The 22103-nt window shown below is 38.0% G+C and overlaps 1 protein-coding gene across 2 annotated transcripts in view; it reads right to left on the bottom strand.

The window, feature by feature from the left end:
• USP10 (ubiquitin specific peptidase 10) overlaps positions 1-22103 on the bottom strand; it is a 56514-nt gene that overhangs the window by 23325 nt on the left and 11086 nt on the right. Inside the window, exons 2-4 of one of the 2 annotated variants that reach the window (XM_075433749.1) lie at positions 11220-11288; positions 7980-8025; positions 2049-3074 (exon numbers count right to left, since the gene is read on the bottom strand). In XM_075433749.1, coding sequence (XP_075289864.1) covers positions 2049-3074; positions 7980-8025; positions 11220-11288 — 1141 coding nt within the window. Of the gene's footprint in view, positions 1-2048; positions 3075-6986; positions 7078-7979; positions 8026-11219; positions 11289-22103 lie in introns of those variants that run through there. The other variant, XM_075433750.1, reaches the window with a different exon arrangement.

The raw sequence follows: 22103 nt of genomic DNA, 5'->3' as shown, positions 1-22103 counted from the left end.
AATTTTGCTGGCTGAGCTCGAGATGCTTTAGGTCTAGATTTTACCTGTGCTTACCACCCTATGGCACTTGTGGTCAAAAATTAATTCCCGTGGGCATGAGTTGAAACTGTTGAATTCCCAGCAAACCCAACAACAGGATCTCAACTCAGCCACACAATCAGCAGCTACCTATGAAGAACATATAGAATTGCTATACACCCTAATACAATGATGTTAACGTAGGCAGAAGATTTGAAATTAAATATGTACGGAACTGAGTAAATGACCTGTCTGGAAATCATAAACTGAAACTCATGTAACACATTCTTGAGTGTGGGTGTACGAACAAAGCACCTATCTATGTGCCTTCCAAACTGGACAGAGAATATTAAAAAAAGAACAGACACTGAAGAAAGTTACCTTTTTCCACAAAGCAAAACACCTATTACATTGCATTCAGATCTTCAAGTAAATGTTTTATACTGAAATCAGTAGCATCTGAATTACAGGAATTGCAGCAATATAACTCCTACCTAAGTCAACTACAATGAGAAGATGAGTTCCATTTCACTGGAAAAGGATCTATACTCAAGTTATTCCTCCACAAAACCAGCTAGCTAATAGCAAAGTCACAGAAGAAAACCGTATAAAAATTACACTGCTATATTACTACATTAAAGACAAAACACAAAGCTCTGCTCCCACCTGGTGGCAACAAATAGTACAGAAACAATAAAAGTCTAGATAGTTAACTTAAAGCTGCAGCAATGCGGGCAAGATAAAAAACGTTTTTCATCTCTGGTAAGCAGTTCTAGCTTTACGGTTGTCACAAAATAGTTTTAAGTTAAAATTCATTACCAAATCATAGTTTCAGATTTTAAGAGTACAATATACTCCACATGTATTGGTTCATACATAATCACCTGCATATACACATTTTTCAATACAGTCAATTGCATTTCTGACACCTAATTGAAAAACACACAGAAATACAAATTATTCTAACAGCTTTCCTCTGAACAGACAATTTTAAGCAATGAAACCATTACTGAGTAAGGAAGGCATGAGAGGCAGGCATGTACTTCTGGGTATTCTGCATAGAAATCTCGAGGTCAGCTTCTGGTTAGAGTAGAAAACCTTAACTTGAAGCTGTCACACACGAAACGTCATTGTACTTGTAAATGGCTTGAACCATAAATAGTAGCATTTTGCACATATGGACTATGTCACAGATCTAAAATAATTTTTTGTTCCAACACTCATGAGTCAGTGACACAAAACACAACCAACTGGATATTTTTCTTCATGTTTTTTGACTGAATCTGCAAAAACGATCTCATACACATTCTACCACTTCTCATTAGAACCAGAAATACGACAGGATCAATGGTCAAAGACTTTATATCATGTATTGCCTTTCCTGATGTACCCTCAGACAGTTTCTTATGGTTATTCCTGAGCAGGCAATAGCTAGCATTGTTTCTGAACAAAGTAAGATTGTTTGTAACGGTTACAGATAATTCTTCAGACCTCTCAAACAACAAATCAATAAATATAAAAACTATTTCCTGAATTAGAATTTCTGAAACAGGACCTACTTAGAAATTCCACTTAAGCTACTATATGTGTCCAGGAATTTCAGCTACTTTGGCGTAAATATAGTAATATTCTTCTCTTCTTGTAATGGAATCCATTACAAGATTCTAAATACTGGATAATACAACACACCATTTTGATAACAAACATTTCTAATGTGTTCTCCCTACTACAGTAGCACACAGCTGAATGCAACCAACCTATTTAAAGTCACAGATCATTTAAACATACTGTTTCACAACTAGCAATAGTTTTACCACATCTGGGATAATCACATGGTAACGTCTCATTGGAACATTTACTCAGCGGGACACAAAACTAGATTATTTAAATTACATCTTTCATAGCAGTGTTTGAACAGTCATTAAGAACATTAACAGAGGAATCTTCTCTAATCAATATTGCACACTCCTGTTTACAAGCAGAGTTAATACCCTTCCAGTGTAACATCCACTCGTGTGTATTAACTATACCTGCAATCTTTATGGCTACAGGATCCTCTGAAACTGGAACAGGTCCCTCTTTGACTTCAACCAGTTTTTCAGGGACCAGAGTAGATGTGGCAGGAGGGATATACTTGGTCTCAACATAGACCACAGATGTGGAAGCAGAGGGCTTGGAATTGTGAAAAAGACTAGCCCACGATTTTGCAGGCTGATTAACAGGGACTGATCCTGCAACCGGGACTGTTGCCTCAGTAGTAGGTGAAGCTTCCTCAGGCTTAGCTTGGTCTGAGTCAGTGCTTTCCACAGTGTGCAATTCTACCCCATTGGCAGCTGTGTCCTCACCAGAGGATTCAAGTGTTTGTCCATTAGTAACGCCAAGATTTTCAGTAGTATCAGTACCAGCATAAGACTGTACAACAGCTGTCCTTAAAGGGCTATCTCTGCCAGCCTCTGAGGGGATGCAAAATTGTTCAGAATTAGTAACGTGGCATACCTCAGGCTGCCCTGCAGTCCTGGTATTGTCTAGTGCACTAGAAACAGAATCATCAGAGACAGCTTCATTAATGAAGTCCACAGAGTTGTCCGGGCTGTTGCAAGTCCTTGGTGTGGCCAGGGAGGGTATGTCTCCCATCAGTTCTGTATCCTCCGTGCTTATACTATTTAGTCCCGATGAATTTGCATGGCCATTTACAAGAGCTTCCGTGGGAGCAACACCGTCACTGACATCTTCCAAGTAACTGTAGTATCCAGGAGGTCTTTTTTTCTTCTTTTTGCGCTCCCTTTGTGCAAGGCCTCCAGACAAGCCATCATTTTCAGTGTTAGAACCGCTGTCCAAAGCAAGGGTTGGATCAGTGAACTGGCAGTCAATGGAATTGCAGTTTGTTTCACTGAGAGTATCATCAGGGGTTTTCTGAGCAGGTGCACAACTGAGAATGAATTCTGGAGCCTGAGGATTCAGAGTACTTGAAATACTGTATTCAGTGTTATTTAGTACGGGTGCCTGTGTCTCAATAACTTCATTAACACCAAATTCAATTCTCTGATACTCTTCCCCTGGACAAGAGAAAGCAAACATGCATTAGTGAATGACATCTAATCAAAAAGCTACTAAATCAAGAAAAAACACCTGTATTTTCCTGCAGCTCTATCTCAATCCTGAAGACCATTTCAAAACATCATCTTCTTCAAGAGAACAGTGTATGATTCAGGTTTTCTTAAGCAGAATATGTAATTTTCTAAATCACTGCACAGTTCCTGTAAATAACACCTATTAAATTCACCTATTAAGAAAAACTACTAAAGCCCAATGATTTTAGCAACATTCTGCATTAAGTTAATTACTGGATAATTGCGTATAAAATACAGTGCAATATTTAACTCCACAATTCTTCTAAAGCCAGTCTTTTCCACTAACGATTACAAAATCCAAGCCTTTTACCTGTTTAACTTCTAAAAATCATTTCCACATGTGGAGTTTGGTTTCTGGGGCATTTGATTTTCCTGGCATGCAAAGATTTATCACAATCAGCAGTAATTGAAAAATATTGTCATTAATTGTACGAAACACTGCAATTACAGCTTTTTAAACTCTAGGCTCATCAATAATTTAATCACAGTTAAATTTATTACTATATGAGAATATGACATACGACTGTGATTTTATGACAAGAAACACAACAGATACGCCTCAATATAAGTCAGTGTTCAACTTGTACATACAAGCAGTACAGAAAAATCCGTGAACAGGATTGGGTTTGGGGTTTAGATCTTCTTTGCTTTTGTTTTCATTTTTCTGTTGCTTTTTATTTATGTCTTTATTTATTCTGGAACTCTGAGATGCTCTTTAAAGAACCACCAAGAAATATTCTCATGGCAGGCTGCAGTACCACAAAACATTTTCAGTGACAAAGTACTGCAATTTTGTGGAACTTACTTTTACAATGCATGTCTGCTGACTAGTAACACTGAATACTTCAGTTACATCTATTTCCATAGCTACCATACAAAGAGATAAAATTAATGAAACCAAGTCTCAAGAATGTTAAAGGTAACCTCACATTTTAATACTTAAGTTTTGCAGGTGTTTCTATGATATGTATGTTACTGTTTCAAAGACATTAATTTGAATATTTTCTGTTTCCTCAAAATGGGGACAAAAAACCCCCACATTTCAAATTTTTTAAAGACTGTTACTAGAGAACCAAACAACACTAGATACTATTTCCAAAGGAGAAAGTGGATATACCACTAAACTTTAAAAGATTTTGTGCAACTTACATTGTGTATGACACCTCAACAGATGCATGTTTTCAAGTATACCACGGACACTCATTAAAAATGGGTGAGGTGGTTGGCTTTTTTTTAAACACAACAAAAAGCAAGCAATAGTTCCTAACGAAAAAAAGTTATTCATAGACCTAAGGAAATAATCCTATGGGAGGACACAGTCTTGTGGGGAATATTTTGATACATAACTGCCAACATAACTGTTTTGAAACTCTCCAAATACTTTCTACAAAAGTTGGCTGATGAAAACTTTAAAAAAAATTGACAGAAACAAGATCTATAGGGTATGCATTGTTTTTTAATATCAGAGTAACAAAAAACATTCAGTTGTGCTGAGGTCTGACTTGCACATGCAATACCAAAATATTATGATTTAATGAACAAAAATCAGTCTTAAGTAATACATTATATATATTTACATGTTCTGTAGCTCACACACAATTTTGGAATATAAATTCATGCCAAATCACAGTAAAAAAAGTAGATACAGATGTTAATTGCTCTTGATGCTTTGATTTCTTAACCTAACTAAATGAGAAGTCAACACATCACATCTATCAATATCAATCCTGCTGCCAGTTAGACTAAAGGAAACTCTAAAGAAAAACCCCACAAAACAAGAACACCCACACAACTATCCATACACATCTGATTTCTCTAAAGCATGTTAACAAGAGCCTGAATTTCAAACTTCCTTCACCTCTCCCCTACACCCATGAGAAAGCATTTTGTAACACTATGCCTGTCAATCCACCATTCTCCAACTACTTCTGCAATCACTAACTAGCTACCACTACACCCTTGCTGCTGGCTGGTTTCTTTCCAAAAATAAAAATCAGCACCCTAGAGGCAGGGAGGTGGAAAGCTGCTGCCCGATACCCAGTTACGAGGGACGGGCTGGGAGATCTCGGGCAGACCTGACTGTCCAGCAGCACACTGATCAGCTATCCACGCCATCCACCAGCTGACCTGTCAGCGCACACAGCTCAAAACCAGCCACGGCTTCATTTGTTTGCAAATGCAGGGCACAGTGTTTTAATAGATACGGGACACAAATCCACAACAAAACTGTTCCTCATTAGTTCATCTGCTTATGGAGCAACTTCTTAGTTGAAGCAAGAACCAAGAGCTAGTTCTTTACCCTTTGTTACAATAGTAAAAAGCACAAGCAACAACTAGTAACACCTAATATTCTTCCAACCATTATAAGAACGAATTACTGGGCACATTTCAAATCCCTACCAATTCAAAATAATCTGTGACTTCTGTTTCTTTTCCAAAATACTAGTTAAAAAAAATAATTGCTTCAAAACAAAGAACGTGGTTTCCCTTCGTGGGTGAGTTAAGTCTACCACAGCCAAAAGTGAGAGTTCTCACTTCTGCCCTCCTGTCCTGCTCCTCTACCCTCCAGCAAGCTTCCAGCACTTATTTTACCAAAAGCTAACACAGAAAAAAAAAAATCCAAGTGAGTATTTTCTCTTGGATTTTGGTGAACTTACCAGCTCACTGTATACTAGACAATCACAAAAGCCAACTCAGGGCTAAGCGTGCAGCAGAAAACAAAACACATCCCTTACAATTATGGCACAATGGTAATTTAGCTGAAGGTGCAACATGAACATCGTAGGCTAAAATGCTGCCAAAAGCATAACTGATATTCTAGCATTTAACATCTAAATTAGGAAGTTACATCTGAGGAATTAAACTTTACACCCTACAGCAGGATTAGAATCATAAATTCCAGTAGCTACTGTGTAGTCACTCTGTGGGATGACTGGCAGAAGCTCACTTGGCATAAGATCGTGTAAGTTCCCTTGAAAAAATGAGAGGTAACTTTTTCTACTTGTTTTGACTTCCCACTTTGCTTCTGGGCATCTTTGTTTCAATCTAGTTCACAGTGCTATTTCTGAATGGACTGAAACAGACAGATCTGTCATGAACAACATGACATGCATCTTGAAACAAATATCAACAGATGCTCCAAAGACAAAGTCTACGTACAACAGCAAAAGCTGTGAATACATAGTACTAATTAGTCTGAACAGAGTTCTGCATATTAGAGCTTCAACCGTGATTTGATTATGCCTAGTAAATATTAACAGATCTTCTAATTCTGTAATAAAGTTAAACACTGAAGACAAGTATAGGAAAAAAATTAGACTACAGGGGTGTGTCAACATGGTCAATGTGTGTCATCTCATTATAATTATAAATATTCTGCATAAGCACAGCATTCCATTTTAGTTTCCACAGCTTCTTATGCAGCCATCACAATGATAATATGCATGCACAGTACAGTGCAAGCTTGTTAAAGACATTTTCCAGGCAAAACCTAATTTGCTGTCATTACCTAATCTCAGGGCTGGGAGGGGTTCTCTCAGGGTCTACGAATGATCTGCAAAACATTTGTACAAACCAACTTTCTGTATGGCTTGTGAACATTAAAATCTCAGTCTTAAAGAACAGAGCTTAAATCCATAGTTAAACAAAGCAATATATGACTGGGCACCCCTGTCATCAATAACAGACAGTTCATATCATATGAACTCCCACGTAAAACTACTCAGGGTCCTAAAACTGGTCTTGTACTAAATAAAGCTCCTCAGTTTTCAGAAATACTGCACACCTGCTTTCAAATGGGACATGCTGTCCTTCTTTGTAACTACCTATCTTATTTACCTTTAAATGCAAGGCCAGAGTCGCTAAGCATAATGATCAGGTGTTCTTAAACATTAATATGTGCATTTTGGTCCTCTTAAGTACTTTTGAGAAATGTCCAGTCAGACACTTGCACCATTTTGACGGAGAAATGGATGTCATTTGCATCATTCTCATATACATCTGGCAAAGTCTCAGCTTCCTCGCTCTACCCTGGTTCAGGGGAAAAAACAAATACTAATTTACCTGCCGCTTAAAATACTGTGAAAGTTCCGTTTAAACTATATAAAGTTATGATCACACGGCAACTCCTACTTAACTGTCAATTTCATGTAACTTTGAAGTAAGGTCAGGTTTCCTTTTCAAGTTGTAAGGCATATGGGTTGAGACAGAGTACACACCTGACTGTCACAGCTCTAAAATGTGAACTCTGTAATGCATTTTTACACCAAGACTCACACCTTCACCAAAAAACAAAAAAAAACGGGGGGGGGGGGGGGGAGGATTTCCAGAAAAATAGGCAAACCAGACAGAAACAAGAGTGTCAAAGGGAACACTGAACAGAGCACTGCTTGCAGAGCTGTCTTCAGGTTGCAATTGCCAGAAAATACTCCTGCTGTGGCTCTTACAGAAGGGCCAACTGAACACCACACTAGTGAGTTATATCTTCTGTACAAGTTCTCCAGCAAGCTTGCTTCAGCCCCCTCCCATTTTTACAGCTATATGCTACAATATTTCAGCAAGACATTAAGATTGTGTGGTAGCACAATCAAAGAGAGTAAGTATGTCCACCCTAATTAGCTGAAGTTCAATGTAGTATTTTCCATATACTCTCACGGACCTCATTCAGTAAAGGTCTTTAAAGGAACAACCTAACTAATATATGCATATATACCTGCCGACCAAGTTCTAAAGATAAATTTAAAAGAGAGGCTGTACTGTATCTAAGGAAGGTGTCACAACTTTTAAGTTTAAAAAATATGGATGTTGATTTCTTACCACTGTGAAACTTACCTGTGGTCTTAATACCACATGAAACTGTTTCATTGTACGGGGGGAGCTGTACACAAAAAAAAAAAAAAAAAAAAAAAAAAACACAACAAAAAAACTTTAATTTACAGACAAAGCAACTCTATTAACATTTGATACCACTTTCACCTGAAACATCTGAATCCTTTAAAAATAACATCATTATTAAGGTTTCATTCCTGAGAGTATGTCTTGAACTGGTGCTTCTATATTTATCAAATCCCACACTGTAGCTTCAAGTGTCCTTGCAGATTACCACAATTACTGAAAGATAATCTTGGTTACAGACCATATGCTCATGAACTTCTCAAGCAATTCACCTCAGAGCATCACGATCTTCCCTCATCAACAGTAACTCACCGCAATTTTGAGAGGAGGAACATATCCTCTTTTTAGACAAAAACTGGAGATAGAGCAAGTACCAGTGAAAGGATGAAACAAAGTTTTGCACAGACAATAGCCACACCTAAAGCTTTTGACTCTCAAGCTGGATGAGCTATAGCATTGCCCTTGAAATGTTTCAGCTAAGGTGTATTCTTAATCACATTTAACAAAACCAAAAATTTTTGACTATCACCTAAGCATAATGTAACCACAGCATACAGTTTCTATCTGGGTTGCAAGTATGTCCAGTATAAAACACTGCCATCATTTAATGGACTCAGTAGTCGATAGAACTCTTGCTACCGTGCAACCACAAGCGGGCAATTCCTAATCCTCCCTTGCCTGCCCCCAAGCTCTTGCAGCAGCTGAAAGCCGCCTCCTGTGCCTGCATGAACTGGTAGCCACTGCTACACTGCAGTCCAGCAGCTGCCTGGAGAACAGCTGAACTCTTTCTGCAGTGGGAGATAAAAGTTTGATGGTGCAGTTTTATAATTAATCAAAATGGTGTAACAAGACTTCTCCACTGAAGCCTTCAGTCCTCTAAAGCTACAGATACTTACATATTGCCTTCTTAAAGCCCTGTAGACAACAGTGCATCAGAAGTGGCAAGAAAAATACGACTAAAATTCCAAATAAAAAAGGGCACAACAAGAACACATACTGCAAAATCCATTTATAAACCATAATACATCAACTGTCCAGGTCAACAATTGATTCAAATCTACTGAACACAGATTCAACATAATTTTGTAGAAAAAAGTTACTCCAAAAGTCTACAGTCAACAGTTTGCAATAAAACTTGCAATTCTTGTTTTTCTCCAATTCAAAAGGCTTAAGAACATACAAAGTTTAAAAACAAAAGTAGCCCACCTATTGGTCCCCTACATATCTGGTTAATCAATAGCACCTTTGTGAAGCAGAGGTTCTGAGTCGACTTGTTTCGTACAACTGAACCGAACTTGTTTCGGTCACCTGAACCATCTCAGTTAACAGGTATCTGACAGAACATGTGTTAAAATGCCATGTAAAAAGAGACATTCTAAGATATTCTAGACAACTTTTACCTTAACTAGTCCTTTGCCTCACTCCACCCTTCAGCCTACAGGTAAGGGACTTCAGAAGGACACCAGCATCAACTGATTCTGCGACTCCCAGAACAGGTACTGCCCCCAACAGAACACACAAACACCACTCCAGTATCATCATCTCAGTCTTGTCCTTCTTGAATTTCACCCTATTTTTTTCAGACCACTCTTCTCTGAAATATCTGCACAGTGTAAAACTAGTAAGCGTAATTGTTATTTCATCATCCAGATAGTTAAAACATTGAACTGAACCAGATCAAGGACAAACTTAGGGAACATTGTTCAAGAGTTTTTTATTTTGATAGCTAACCAATAAGTGGTACACTTGAGACAGTTGTAAATTAAGTCACACTGGTTCTAATGCTGTAGGTTCATGCTTCCTCAACATACTTTATGACAATAGCTTTACAGAAGTGAAGATACAGTGCTTGCATCTTCCACAACATGTTAGAATAGCTGATGTAGGACACTTAAGGTGACACTACATAGGATGCAAATGTCACACTGCTGCTAATGTATTTAATGGTGGAAAAACAGCAATATAATCAGAAGAAACACGTATTACCTGAAGATCTATTCTGCATTACTTCCCACCTACCAGAGAAGATACAAATCACAGAATCAGAATCACAGAATGGTAGGGGCTGGAAGGGACCTCTGTGGGTCATCTAGTCCAACCCCCTGCCAAAGCAGAGTCACCCAGAGCAGGCTGCATAGAACCGCATCTAGGCGGGTCTTGAATATCTCCAGAGAGGGAGACTCCACAACCTCCCAAAGGCAAGTAGCAGCTATCTTTTTGTTTCTAATCTTTCCCAAACCCCCACTCCATTCCCTTCATGCACTTTTATTGTTTAGCGGTATACTTTAATAATTATACTTGGAAAATTAAGTTACAGGAAACTAAGTCGCATTAACAATGGTCGTCAGATTTGTAAAATGTGACAAAAGGATTTCCCCATCTACAGCTGAAGCATTCATTTCCTTTATGTTGAGGGGGGAGGACAGAAGCACGATTAAAATGTGTGAATGGAAATGTCTGGAGGAAAAACACGGAAATTAACCTACAAGAAAATTATTTTTCAAGTCCGGAGATAAGGACAATGGTATAATACTCTTCCCTACAGTGGAAAATGGTTTCCTCATTCTCTACCAAGGACTACAGAGAGTAAGATAAGAATCTACAATACTATCTGTGGTATGTTATGAACTCAAACACACAAAGAAAACTGTTTCCACTCTGTGGTTCTCACTGCCACTAGAATTTATCCATTATTGACCCATTTCTCAGACTTCATGCACAGCCTTTCTTGTAAGCACAGCTTTGATGGTTAGCAGTGCTCCACCTGTGAAAAAATATTAAGAATCCCTGTGCTTCAAAAGGCTCACAAGACTGAGAAGCCCACCTTACAATGAAGAACTCTGCTGAAGTTTTCTCTATATCCACCTTTAAAAAAAAAACTAATCAAAGCTGAGGTAATAGGGCTGAATAATTCACTTTCAACAACCTATCACTACAATGTCAGCTATTCCAGCTCTGAAAGATGACAAGTGGAAGGCAGAATAACTAATTTCTTATTTCTAAAAACTGACTTAACATCCACATACACGGAAAGAAGACTCCTGGTTCAATATCTTCGGTTTGTAAATTAGCAAGCTAAGAGAATGATAAAAAAATAATTGTATAGTTATATTTCAAATACACACAAAGACATATAGCTTTAAAATGTTATTTCTAGGAGTTTAAAGTGGATCTTACCTCAACAGAGCACCGTGGAGTCACAAAGAACTGATTAAATTCATCAGGGCTGAACTCCCCAAAAATATACTAAAAGTAAGAGAAGGATCTTTGTTAGAGAAGGATTTATATTCAATACAATTAAGAAATTCATGATAAAATCTGTTACGATACCAGCATTCAAAAAGACCTGTGTGCTGGAAGCCAGAAACTCACCTGTTCGTATCCCAGCTCTCATCCTAATTCCTTCCCAAGTCTTTAGCAAAGTACTTTAGGCTCTAAAATTGTATACAACACATTTTTCTTCAAATTCCCACTAAAGGTAATCACAGGACAAATTACAGCTCATCCCATGACCAGTTTTAAACCAACATGTAGGGTGAGAAGTTGCATTGGTTCATATACGCCCTAGACATGCTGGTTTACTTTCCAAAACAACCAATACTTCACAACAGAAAAAACAAGACTTACTTTTCCAGAGTTCTGCTAAACTAACAAGTTACACAAGACTGATGGTACCACTGCTGCACAAGCACAGAACTGAAACTGCCTAGGCGTAGAAAAATACACAAGATCAAAATATTCTCAATTTTCGTACAGCTGCTCTTACGCATATTGTTATCCTTGTGCCTGAAACTCCACATTACAAGCCTAAGACGAAATGTCTTTTCCCAACATTATCTTCCTGCACCCTTTTAGATAATTTGCATCTGTGTTTCTGTAGGGAAAAAAAAAAAGTACCTAACAAGACCACAAAAAAAGCCCCAGACTAAATGAGAATTTACATTTAGTTTACAGAAAATGAAACATTCCCAACAAAAAGGCCTGACATGCTGCCACTTCATAGCACCTAGAAGCTTCTATAAACTTCCATCACCATTTGTACTTATCTGAATAGCATCTGAACATTCAGGACCACAGACAGATACTGCAACAGGTGGAAGTTGAAGGAGGAGTTGAATAAACTGACAAAATAGACAAAGAGCACTGGCAAATGCCACTAATGACACACTCTTGGCACGTTGGAAGGATAGTCACACTAAGAGTCACTATTATGGCTATGGATAAAAGCAGGTCAGTTTAAATCAGTGCATGACAGCTTACCACTCTCCTTCATCTTCAGCACACTTGGACAGTCACTTCAGACAATTCTTTGCTATTCTCCACCCTTCCCTCTGAAAAGCTTTTTCAGCAGCATCAAGTCTTGCTCATGGAAAATCCTTAGCTTAGCTGTATCAAGATACAATTAACTAGACTGGCAGTTGAACCACAGAAAAAAGCTCTTAAAATTTGAAAAATCATCTCTAGTGACATGCAGGCTGTTGCCACAAACTCTAGATACAGTAATTCAATCACAATATTTTTTTTCAGACTTTAGGTGGTTTATTCCAATAAAACTCATGTACTTGCTGCTTGCATGACTCACAGCCATCTACCTTCATAAATTTCAAAGCTTAAGTTTAAGCTAAATTCCACAGCAATTACAAAATGCAGTTCTCTTACACAAAAAGTGATTTATACATATATTGCGCATGTGTGGGAAGAGTTTAACCATTTTAATGTACTTCAGTGTTTTAAAATAAATATAACCTGGTTTAGTCGACAAACCATTCTAACAGTCAAACTGAACTGGAACGTTCGTGATACAAATGTCTGAAGCACAGTGAAACAGTTAATGCTTTAAAAAACCTTCACATAACCAATCGCTAACTACCAGCCGAGACAGTGCAACACCTAAACAGAACAGGAGCCCTAAACTGTACTTGAGTGAATGGCTTCACAGTTCTTGGCACAGGACTTAAACTTGGCTTATGCTCTCAATATAACCAAATCATTTTTATTCAGTAACATACCAGCTACAATTTATCGTATTACAAAAACATGCCTAAAAAACCACATTTGCTGACTCGTAACTAAATTCTGGTTTTAGGAGCTATTTTTGATGCAGTCATGCAACAAAACAATAATTTCATCTATAGACTACTAAAAGTTATTCAAATCCAACCCTAATTCCTCCATACAGTCTTGTCATTTACTAACATCTTTAACTGAGGTATCACAGGTACTTCTTTCTGAGAAAAAGGAAGTGCTTCTTTTTTAATTAGGGAATACAAGACAAATGAAATTTAACATTAAACAAAGTGATCATTAATACTATCTTAATACAACTGGTTTACTACATAATGATGTATTTACAGAAGAAAATGTTGTGTCTATGCAACTGTTTTTTCATAATTTAAAACTAGACATTAAAAATTTACCAACATCTGACCCAAAAACTAATCCTAGCCAGATTGCAGTGGAAAAAACCTCATCCCATCTGGGCCTTAAGAAATCAAAATTTTATTTGATTTTATGAGGCTTTATTTAACAATGCTTCACACCTGCAAACACAAAGTAAACCAGTTAAAAGACCCCTGCATAATAAACCAAGAAAAACACTGTTTCAAAATAAATTTATTAGGCCATATGACTGATGATATTAAATCTACCCAACTTCACTGACCTTCCTGTCCTCTGGCTCTCACGTCAGCCTCGTCTCTTGAGAAATAATTTCTGCAAGCCGCACACATAGCACCCTCTGCTATCATGACAGAATATTCTACCCTTTTTAAGGCACAACTACTACTGAAGTGAAAAAGAACCGAGATATCACATCACTTGGCGACTACAACAAATCTCTACAATAAAAGGATGCAGGACACGGGGGAGCCACTACATTTTAAGCAACCTGAAATACAGCGCTAGCTCCCTAACTGCTGGCTGGCTGTCTGTCTGTCCATCCATCCATCCATCCCACATCCCAATGAAATCAGTGTGCCTGGTGCTATACAAATGATCTCCGTGTAAGAAAATACTTGGTTTAGCTGTGAAACAGCTTCAGAAAGACATGACTAGAGTACTTGCTCTGAACCATGAATTAAAATTTTACAGGTTTTTCTGCAACTGAAATGCTTAAGTAGTAAGTGTTTTTAGGCAAGACAGCACTAGGGTTTTATAAAAGTGATACAACCTTGCAAGAAGTAATTTCATTATTAGTATGAGCTTTTGGGGTCCTCTAAATTATTCCACATAATTTCAAAAGCCTCAAAATCAGCTTTTTTCCAAACTGCCAAATGAAACCTAACACCAGGGACAATCAAACTAAAGTTTAATTATTTATAGAATTCCTACACATGCTACTCATGATCAGCATTAATTTACCCCACACACTGTAAACAGTATTTAAAACACACAGCAGAGACACACTAGCAAATTTACCCCACACACTGTAAACAGTATTTAAAACACACAGCAGAGACACACTAGCACGTGGTTAAAACTTTCTCAAAGCTGTTTCAGACTATTTCAATTCCAATTTTAATATTTTCAGGTGTGCATTTGCGTAAGACATACCCATTTGAACTACATCAAATCATTCTTTAAAGGAATCATCCTTTAAATGTCAATCCTAATCTGCCCTACTGTGTACCAACCTCTAAACTTGTGTGTACGTCACAGTACTTCGAGGTCCCAATCATGGTTAACAGACTGCGACTTCACCATACAAGCTCCGAAGAAAAAGCTGGTTTCAGACACAGACTGCTTACGGTCAGCCCTAACGCAGTCAAGAAATTGGGATTTGCTCAGAGGTAAGCTGCCTGTCATGCCGACCATTACCGACATGTCAGCTTATCAGCTGCCTCTTTACTTTACAGTAACTACAACCGTACAGTTACCTGAGCAAACGACGAGCACAATCACTATGACAATGCAAATGAACAGACAGCTGAATTGGCCCAGTCAGCAAAATCCATGCCTATTGCCGTCAACAATACATAAACTAAAGTATGTATGGTAACGTACAAACCCAAAATATTAAAAAAAAATCATCAGTGAGAAGTTGAAGCTTATTTACTTAAGAGCTCTAAGCAAATTTCAAGGCAAAAAAAAAAAATCCAGCCTTCTCCAAGTAAAAATAGTGTTTAGCATTTAATTACGTATTTCAAAAAATAATTTTGATATATGTCCGCAGACAAAAAAGCATCTGCTTGAAAAGCATGCTAAATAGCAGTCAATGGTGTAGGTGGTAACTCACAAGGTAGAGCAGGAATGACGTTTCTAAGAGAGAGTCCAGTCTTACACCTACACTGGATTTGGAAGAAAAACTCTAAGAGAATATTGGGGGGAAGTTTTGAAAATTTCTCACTGTAACATTATCTCTAGACTTGCTTTTCAGGATATGTAATTCCCAAGAGGCTTAACTCGGAGTCAAATCTGATCTCCCTCTCCTTCTCAAACCATCTCTGCAGCCTACCTAGTAGCTTTCCGTTCTGGCTCCTGGAAAGGAATCCTCTCTCACTGTTTTGGGAGCACATGTTTCACACCATGTTTCTCCCGCTACTCTCCACATTATTTACCTCTCCAAAGCAATCATTAACCTTGCATTAAGTGTATTCAAGGATCCCTTAAGATACCTCAGTCTGGTGAGCTTGAATTCTGCCACAGATTAAGACCAATGCCAAAACAGTGTCATATAAATTTCAATGATATTCCACTTGCAGCTGTGTAAGAAAAACAGATGGAAAATTAGAATAATAGAGGCAGAAGAGGCGTGGAGAGGACAAGGCTTTGTGAAATTCTTGGGGGGGGGGGGGGGGGGAGACACCCTACCTCTACTACCTTTCCACTTCCTCATCAGTGTTTCCAAACCTCCTCTTTGGAATGGAAAACCAAAACAGCAAACCCAAAACACACTGATGGCTCTATTCCACTTTGCAGTTCACAACTGTAACCCGATTTAACCATTTACCAGAGATGTACAATGTTATTAAACATATAAAATTAACATGATTTTAACTAATTTGAGTAAACATATACCAACATAACAAAATGTCTTTCTTACACTGCATGATCAGAAATCGACGTTTTTTCCATCTAGTATCTTCCATATTGAGGTTTAACAACCAATCACTTTAAAAAGAAAATTATTCAAAAGGGTTGGTTTCCATCCATCTTTAAATGCTAGTTTTAAGATATACAAGTTCTGAACTTCTGGGAGTTTCCAAACGCGAATGCTTTACTGCAGATGCTCACATCCATGAGACCAAGGATGAAAGTAAAAGCAAACAATGCTTGAATAAACCTTGAAAACGAGACAGCATTAGGTGGGATGGTACATTATGTACACAAGATCTCTCCTCTCAGACGCTGACAGTGACAAAAACTAACACATAAACTAAAAAAAAAAAAAAAAAGCAAAATTAAATATGTTTTGAGCAATTCTAAAATGGTATCTCTTCACCTGAAGCTGCTGGTGGCATGGGTGCTCCAGTTTTTAGTTAAACTTTCTTGTGTTACCAGTACTTCAGATGTAATTTATTTGCCTTATTTCCACCTATCAAGATGTTGCAATTAAAGTTCAGGGATCAAATTCCAAACATTCTCATACAGCTTTGGGAGTATTAAATAAAAAAAAAAGGGACAACTAAGTTCCTGAAAATGTTTGAAAGAACCAGACAAAACTGTAGTTCTCAACTCCTCCTTGTGTGACTGAAGACACCAGAAGACCTGTATATTTGCATTCTTCTTGAAGAGCTTAAAATTGTGAGACTAGAATATTATACAAACACTTTGCAGATGATTTTTTTTATATCACATTTGCAATATATTTTTTCCGTAATACAAGTTAACTATATTTAATGAATGAGACTATTGAGCTGGCAGAGCGGAATGGACTTTGAGCTTGCGTTTCCAAAACTCACTAGTGAGGTGGTATCACTGATTTCAGCGTTCAGTCTGACATGGTCTAAGTGATCAAATTTCCCTGTGTTGAGTACCTGCCTCCCAACACTAGTTCTCTTTAAAAAAATACTCACGTAAACACTTCTCTCAGAGCAACATTCCAAACCCTCCTGATTGTCGGTCACTGGTGTTAAGAGTCACAACAAAACTGGAATTTGATTCTAAGTTAATCTCTATAATATTATTACAATCGCATAACATACATCTGCACTCCAGCAGATTTTACACCACTTTAAACAAAACATTTCATCAATGACATCACCTTCATACCTTCAAGATATTAACTCCATCTAGATGATAAATTACATACAAACAATTAAGCAAATAAATCTACACAAGAAGATTTATTTTCTACCACACAGAAATGAAAGTAAGAGTACTTTTATATTTATACGCTAACTCTGATTACCATAACTGACAAAGTGTCAGCTTAACAATGGATACAAAAGCAGCAGCAACAGAGCTAAACCCAAGAAGGGGGGTAAAAGGGGTTCTCCAAACACCCCAAAGGATTAAAATGCCTGACCTGCAAGCTGTCCCCATGTTGACTGTTTTTTGCTGTGCCCTCCTTAACCACTTAAAAAATGAATGCTAATGTTAACCCACTGCCTGTAGTTAAATCTCCACTGGTATTCCAGTCCAGCAACACAAACTCTCTCCTGAAGGAACACAAGGAGTACGTGTTACACAGCTGCGTGTCCTACAAAAATGGATAGAAATAGCACTGCTGATGCATCATTATCTTGGCATCACCTGTGCTACAAGAAAGCTAGGAAAATGAAGTGTCAACTTCTGCTTTCAAGAAGCATTAACGTGGCTTTCATCTAATAACCAGCAGCTTCAGATCTTCCAGTCAAATCAGTTTAAGCTTCAAATACTCCTATCTTCAACTGTTTTTCCACAAACAAGTTAAAAATACAGCTTTCACTTAATGGTGGCAAGGAATAATGCCACTGCATCTAAGCAGAAGGCCTAACAAGTCAGAACTAGTTCACATATAAACTGAAATGATGAAATAGTTTATGTATACCATACACCATACAATCCTGGCTTAACGAGCTACTTCTACAAAGTGTACTTATTCTTAAAGCTATCAGGACAGGCTGGAGTAGAGGAAGAAAACAAACCAGTCAGAAGTCTGTTTTCTGGCAAGGAAAAAAGGGCACATGCGTATGAGTGCAGTTGGGTTTTCTTAGCAGAGAAAACACTTTCACATTAGTCATCCCAGCAGCAAATACAGTAGTTCTCCCTCACCCTGTACTTCTCTTTCAGTTTGTCAAAGTTTGTCAATTTTTTTTTTTAAAAGCATAGGGACAGACAACCTTCCCTCAGGTTCTCCTTCATTTTGAGCTGAAATCCATCAAGTCTTACTATGCAGATGACTACTTAATTTGATACAACAAGGTTTCCTAACTTCCAAATCCCAAGAAATTTATTGGTAAAATGCTTATAAAAACAGGCAAAATTGTGAGACTGAAAAACAGGGTGGTGGGGTTTTTTGGTGGGTTTTTTTTTTTGGATTCTGAATTTTCAGCAACAACCCATAACCAGGTGCTATGAAGACCACTGGCCATGTATTTACAGCTGTATCACAGCCTAAATAGTAGTATTTTAGGCAAGCCAGTTTATGAAAGAATCCTTTTTTCCCTTTTATGGAAAAATAAAGTCCATTTTTAGAAATAAAAATGTGTGTAAATGAAGCTGTACTTTAAGGTGAAGCGGTTACGTGTTAAAGCTTTTAACAGTTGAAAACACAAGGAATCATGAGCAAACTCTTAGTACAGCTTACAGTCCTTTATCACTAGCCTGCAGGTTAAAACTACAACACTAACCAATCTACATAGTGCCTGGAGAAAGATCAGAGCTAGGTAAATGTAGGTCAACTAAGCCCATGAGTCAGTGCAACTCCGCCTGCCTACCACTTAAGCACTCCAGGATTCACAAATATAGTGCATGACTGTACCATCCCTGTTTTGTTTTTTTTTCCCACTTCAGGGTTTCTTGGATGTTATTACAGAATTCTTACAGCTCAAGAAAGTTAGGCATTTTCCACACATTTTACATGAATTAATCAGAGGGGAATTTATTCCATTGTAAAAAAAAAAAAAAAAAAAAAGAATGATCATTCTCAAAAGGTCATTTTCTGATCAGAGGAAAAACCAGATCACTGGCTAGTATGAAAGCACAAGTTAGTAAAAATTCAGTTGCAGCCACAGTCTTACTGGAAGGGCAGCTTTAATGACCAAATGGCTCTTACAGCCTGACACCATCACAGGGGCACAATGTGGATCAGAACAGTTTATCCTGAAGACCGTAATTCAAATATCCACGAAAGCAGAGTAGGTTGTGCTCTTTCATTATTATTCATCAATTACATAACATATTTCAAATAGGAGCAACAAACCAAACAATAACCCTACAAAAAACTGCCAAAACATGAGCCAGTTTCTCACACCCAAACAAATTCTGTTTATGTACTCTCTTTATTCTAGTACCAAAAACGAGGTGCTTGTTAGCATTCTTCCACTTCAAACAAAGAGCAGCTGCCAGAAGCACAACTAGCTCAAGGAAGCTGTCTGTGAAGTGCTGACTGCAGTTAGTGGGGAGAGAAAGAGAGTGGAAGAATAAAAACCAACCCATCATCTTACACCTCACTGCGTTTATGAGCGTGGCGTACCTTCTCCAACCATGGAAAGTCTCTTATCTTCTGGTCTCCAAATCAGGACTGCTCCAGCAAATACCTCTGCTGTTTCACATTTAAAGCTTTCCCTAACCAGTATTTTTCTTCTGTTCCACAAAACAAACAAAAAAACCCCACGTCCAAAACCAGCCACAATTTTATTTTGTAAATAACAATAGCATAAGGAGCACAACGCAGCTACATCACTTACGTGATCACAAAGCAATGGTCCAGTGACAGGAAGATTCTATCTATATTTTATATACCTTTTAAGTTGCATCCTATGAAAGAGTATCAGGTATTCTTGCTTTACTCTTTTTGAAACAGAAGAAAATACATTCCTTGGACCTTCCACTGGAACCCAAGGCAAGAACGCAAGTTCACATGTTATGCCAACAAGAGCTGCAGTGAAGAGCAGTCATTTTGGGACTACAGCAGGAATACCTGGAAAGTGCATTCCAGCCAACAAGCAAGAGGGAAGTTAACAACTGAATTGTCAGAGCTGATTACATCAAATTCTTAGCTCTTCGGAAAGCAAAAGATGAAATCTCTGACACCTTCACACCAGCAGCTCCACCACTACAAGCCCACAGAACATCTGCCTGCGATCCAGAGAAGTAACATTTTCCAACCTATTTTCTTACAATGTTAAATCAAAATAAAAGCCAAACAAAAATACTGTCTTATTAAATTCTCCAAGCAGCAGTCCTTGCAAATACCAAAAGAAAAATACGTGCTTCCAAAATGGTTAGATAGGTCCTTCCTCAGTATTCAATTCAAAACCAGTGGTCGGTAAAACACGTATTGCTAAGCCTCCGTTTTCACCCCCTTGAAGAGTCTGAAAACACCAGCTTCAAGCTGGTTGCTCATAATTGAGCAAACACATTTACTTCAAGCTCTGCTTGCACTGAACTAGTTACTGAGTCTAATGTGCGAATTGTTAACCTATCCTGTCACGAAGAAGAAAAATAATTAAGATCTGAATTCTTCTGATTTACTATGGCATGATAAGCACTAAGGAGAGAGAAGGTGAAACATGACGTTACTCAAGAACACAGCCAGTTTAACTACTATTTTATTATAGGTGGGGCAGGCAAAACAATCTCTTGCTAATTCCATCTAATACTTCCCACCAGAAAAACCTTGGTGTTAGCGATTTTTTTCTCTGCCACATTAAAATCATTAGGGCTCCAACCTTTTGCGCCAGACACCTACAGCAGAACAAACTTGGAACAATATGGCAGTAAAATCAGTTTTGCATCTGGAGAACACTGCTTTGGCCACATTAATTAGCAAATTGTCTTTGAACACCTCACAGCAGTCCATTCAAATTCCAGACAAGCTGTATAAATCAGCATTTTTCTGAGGTTTACAAAAACCTTTATTTAGCAGGTATTTTACCAACTCAGATTTTGAAGCACTGTTTTCAACAAGTTTCTCTCAATTCTTCCAGGTGGAAGAACGGCACATGCATCTTTTCTACCATCCACACAGTTCACAGTATTGAGGAGCCACTACATTCCTACCCCAGCAAGGCAGAATGCTCTGGGCTACCCGAACAAAGCCAGGCTTTCCCTGCAGTGGTTTCCAGCTAGCCAGCTTCAGAGGTGCTTGGCAGCACCCCGGCAGAGGAAGCCGCCTTTGCTTTCTATACCTGAATTTACCTCATAGGGAAATTTTATCCACCAAATCCACAATTTAAAAAAGTAGAACTAACACATACAGACTTGGATGAGGATACCACAAAGAAAAAAAGAGAACTAGCGCTCTAGGAAGAAAAAGTGCAACAAGACACTGAGTTTTAAGAAATTAAACAAGTTTGAATATAAGCACATTTTTAAGTAGTTCAAGAAAGAGATCACAATTGGCTTGATGAGGAACAAGAGTTAGGTGAGGAGATGACACAGGATCTGAAGTTCTTGGTAGACAGCACAGAAGAAAAAAAAAAAAAAAAAAAACCAACACTGAAAGAACTGGTCTGTGCCTGCCAGACCACTCTCCTCTCCAAAAGCTGAATTATCACCCAAAATTCTGGAATCGCATAATCCTTCTACTGTTGTCAGAAGTCTAATTCAGTTACAGCAATATACACCTCAGCTTCTTTAATAATACTCTCTCTCTTGTGAACTGCTCCATGCGCTTGAATAGCGAATGCTCCTTCCATGTAGGTAAAGGCGCTAACCTTGCGGATGCAACATGTGAGGTTTAGGATGGCACCCTACCATTTACAATAAGGAAATCACACTAAAAATTATGCTTCTGTAATCAAAAGCAAGGCTGCACAAAAATTCAGACTGCTTGTATCTTCATTTTATTCCCACTAGTTTGTGTACATTCAGTAATTGCTTTGCTCGTTTCCAGTACTCACATCTTTGCAGAGGACTAATACCTAACAGGATCAATACAGTCCTTGTCCCAGGGGACAATTCCACCTTGGGCAG

The sequence above is a fragment of the Opisthocomus hoazin genome, chromosome 12 (genome assembly GCF_030867145.1).
Source record: "Opisthocomus hoazin isolate bOpiHoa1 chromosome 12, bOpiHoa1.hap1, whole genome shotgun sequence".
In the NCBI taxonomy this organism is placed as follows: Eukaryota; Metazoa; Chordata; class Aves; order Opisthocomiformes; family Opisthocomidae; genus Opisthocomus; species Opisthocomus hoazin.
Note: the sequence above shows the minus strand (reverse complement) of the source record. Positions and strands in the feature narration are given on the sequence as shown.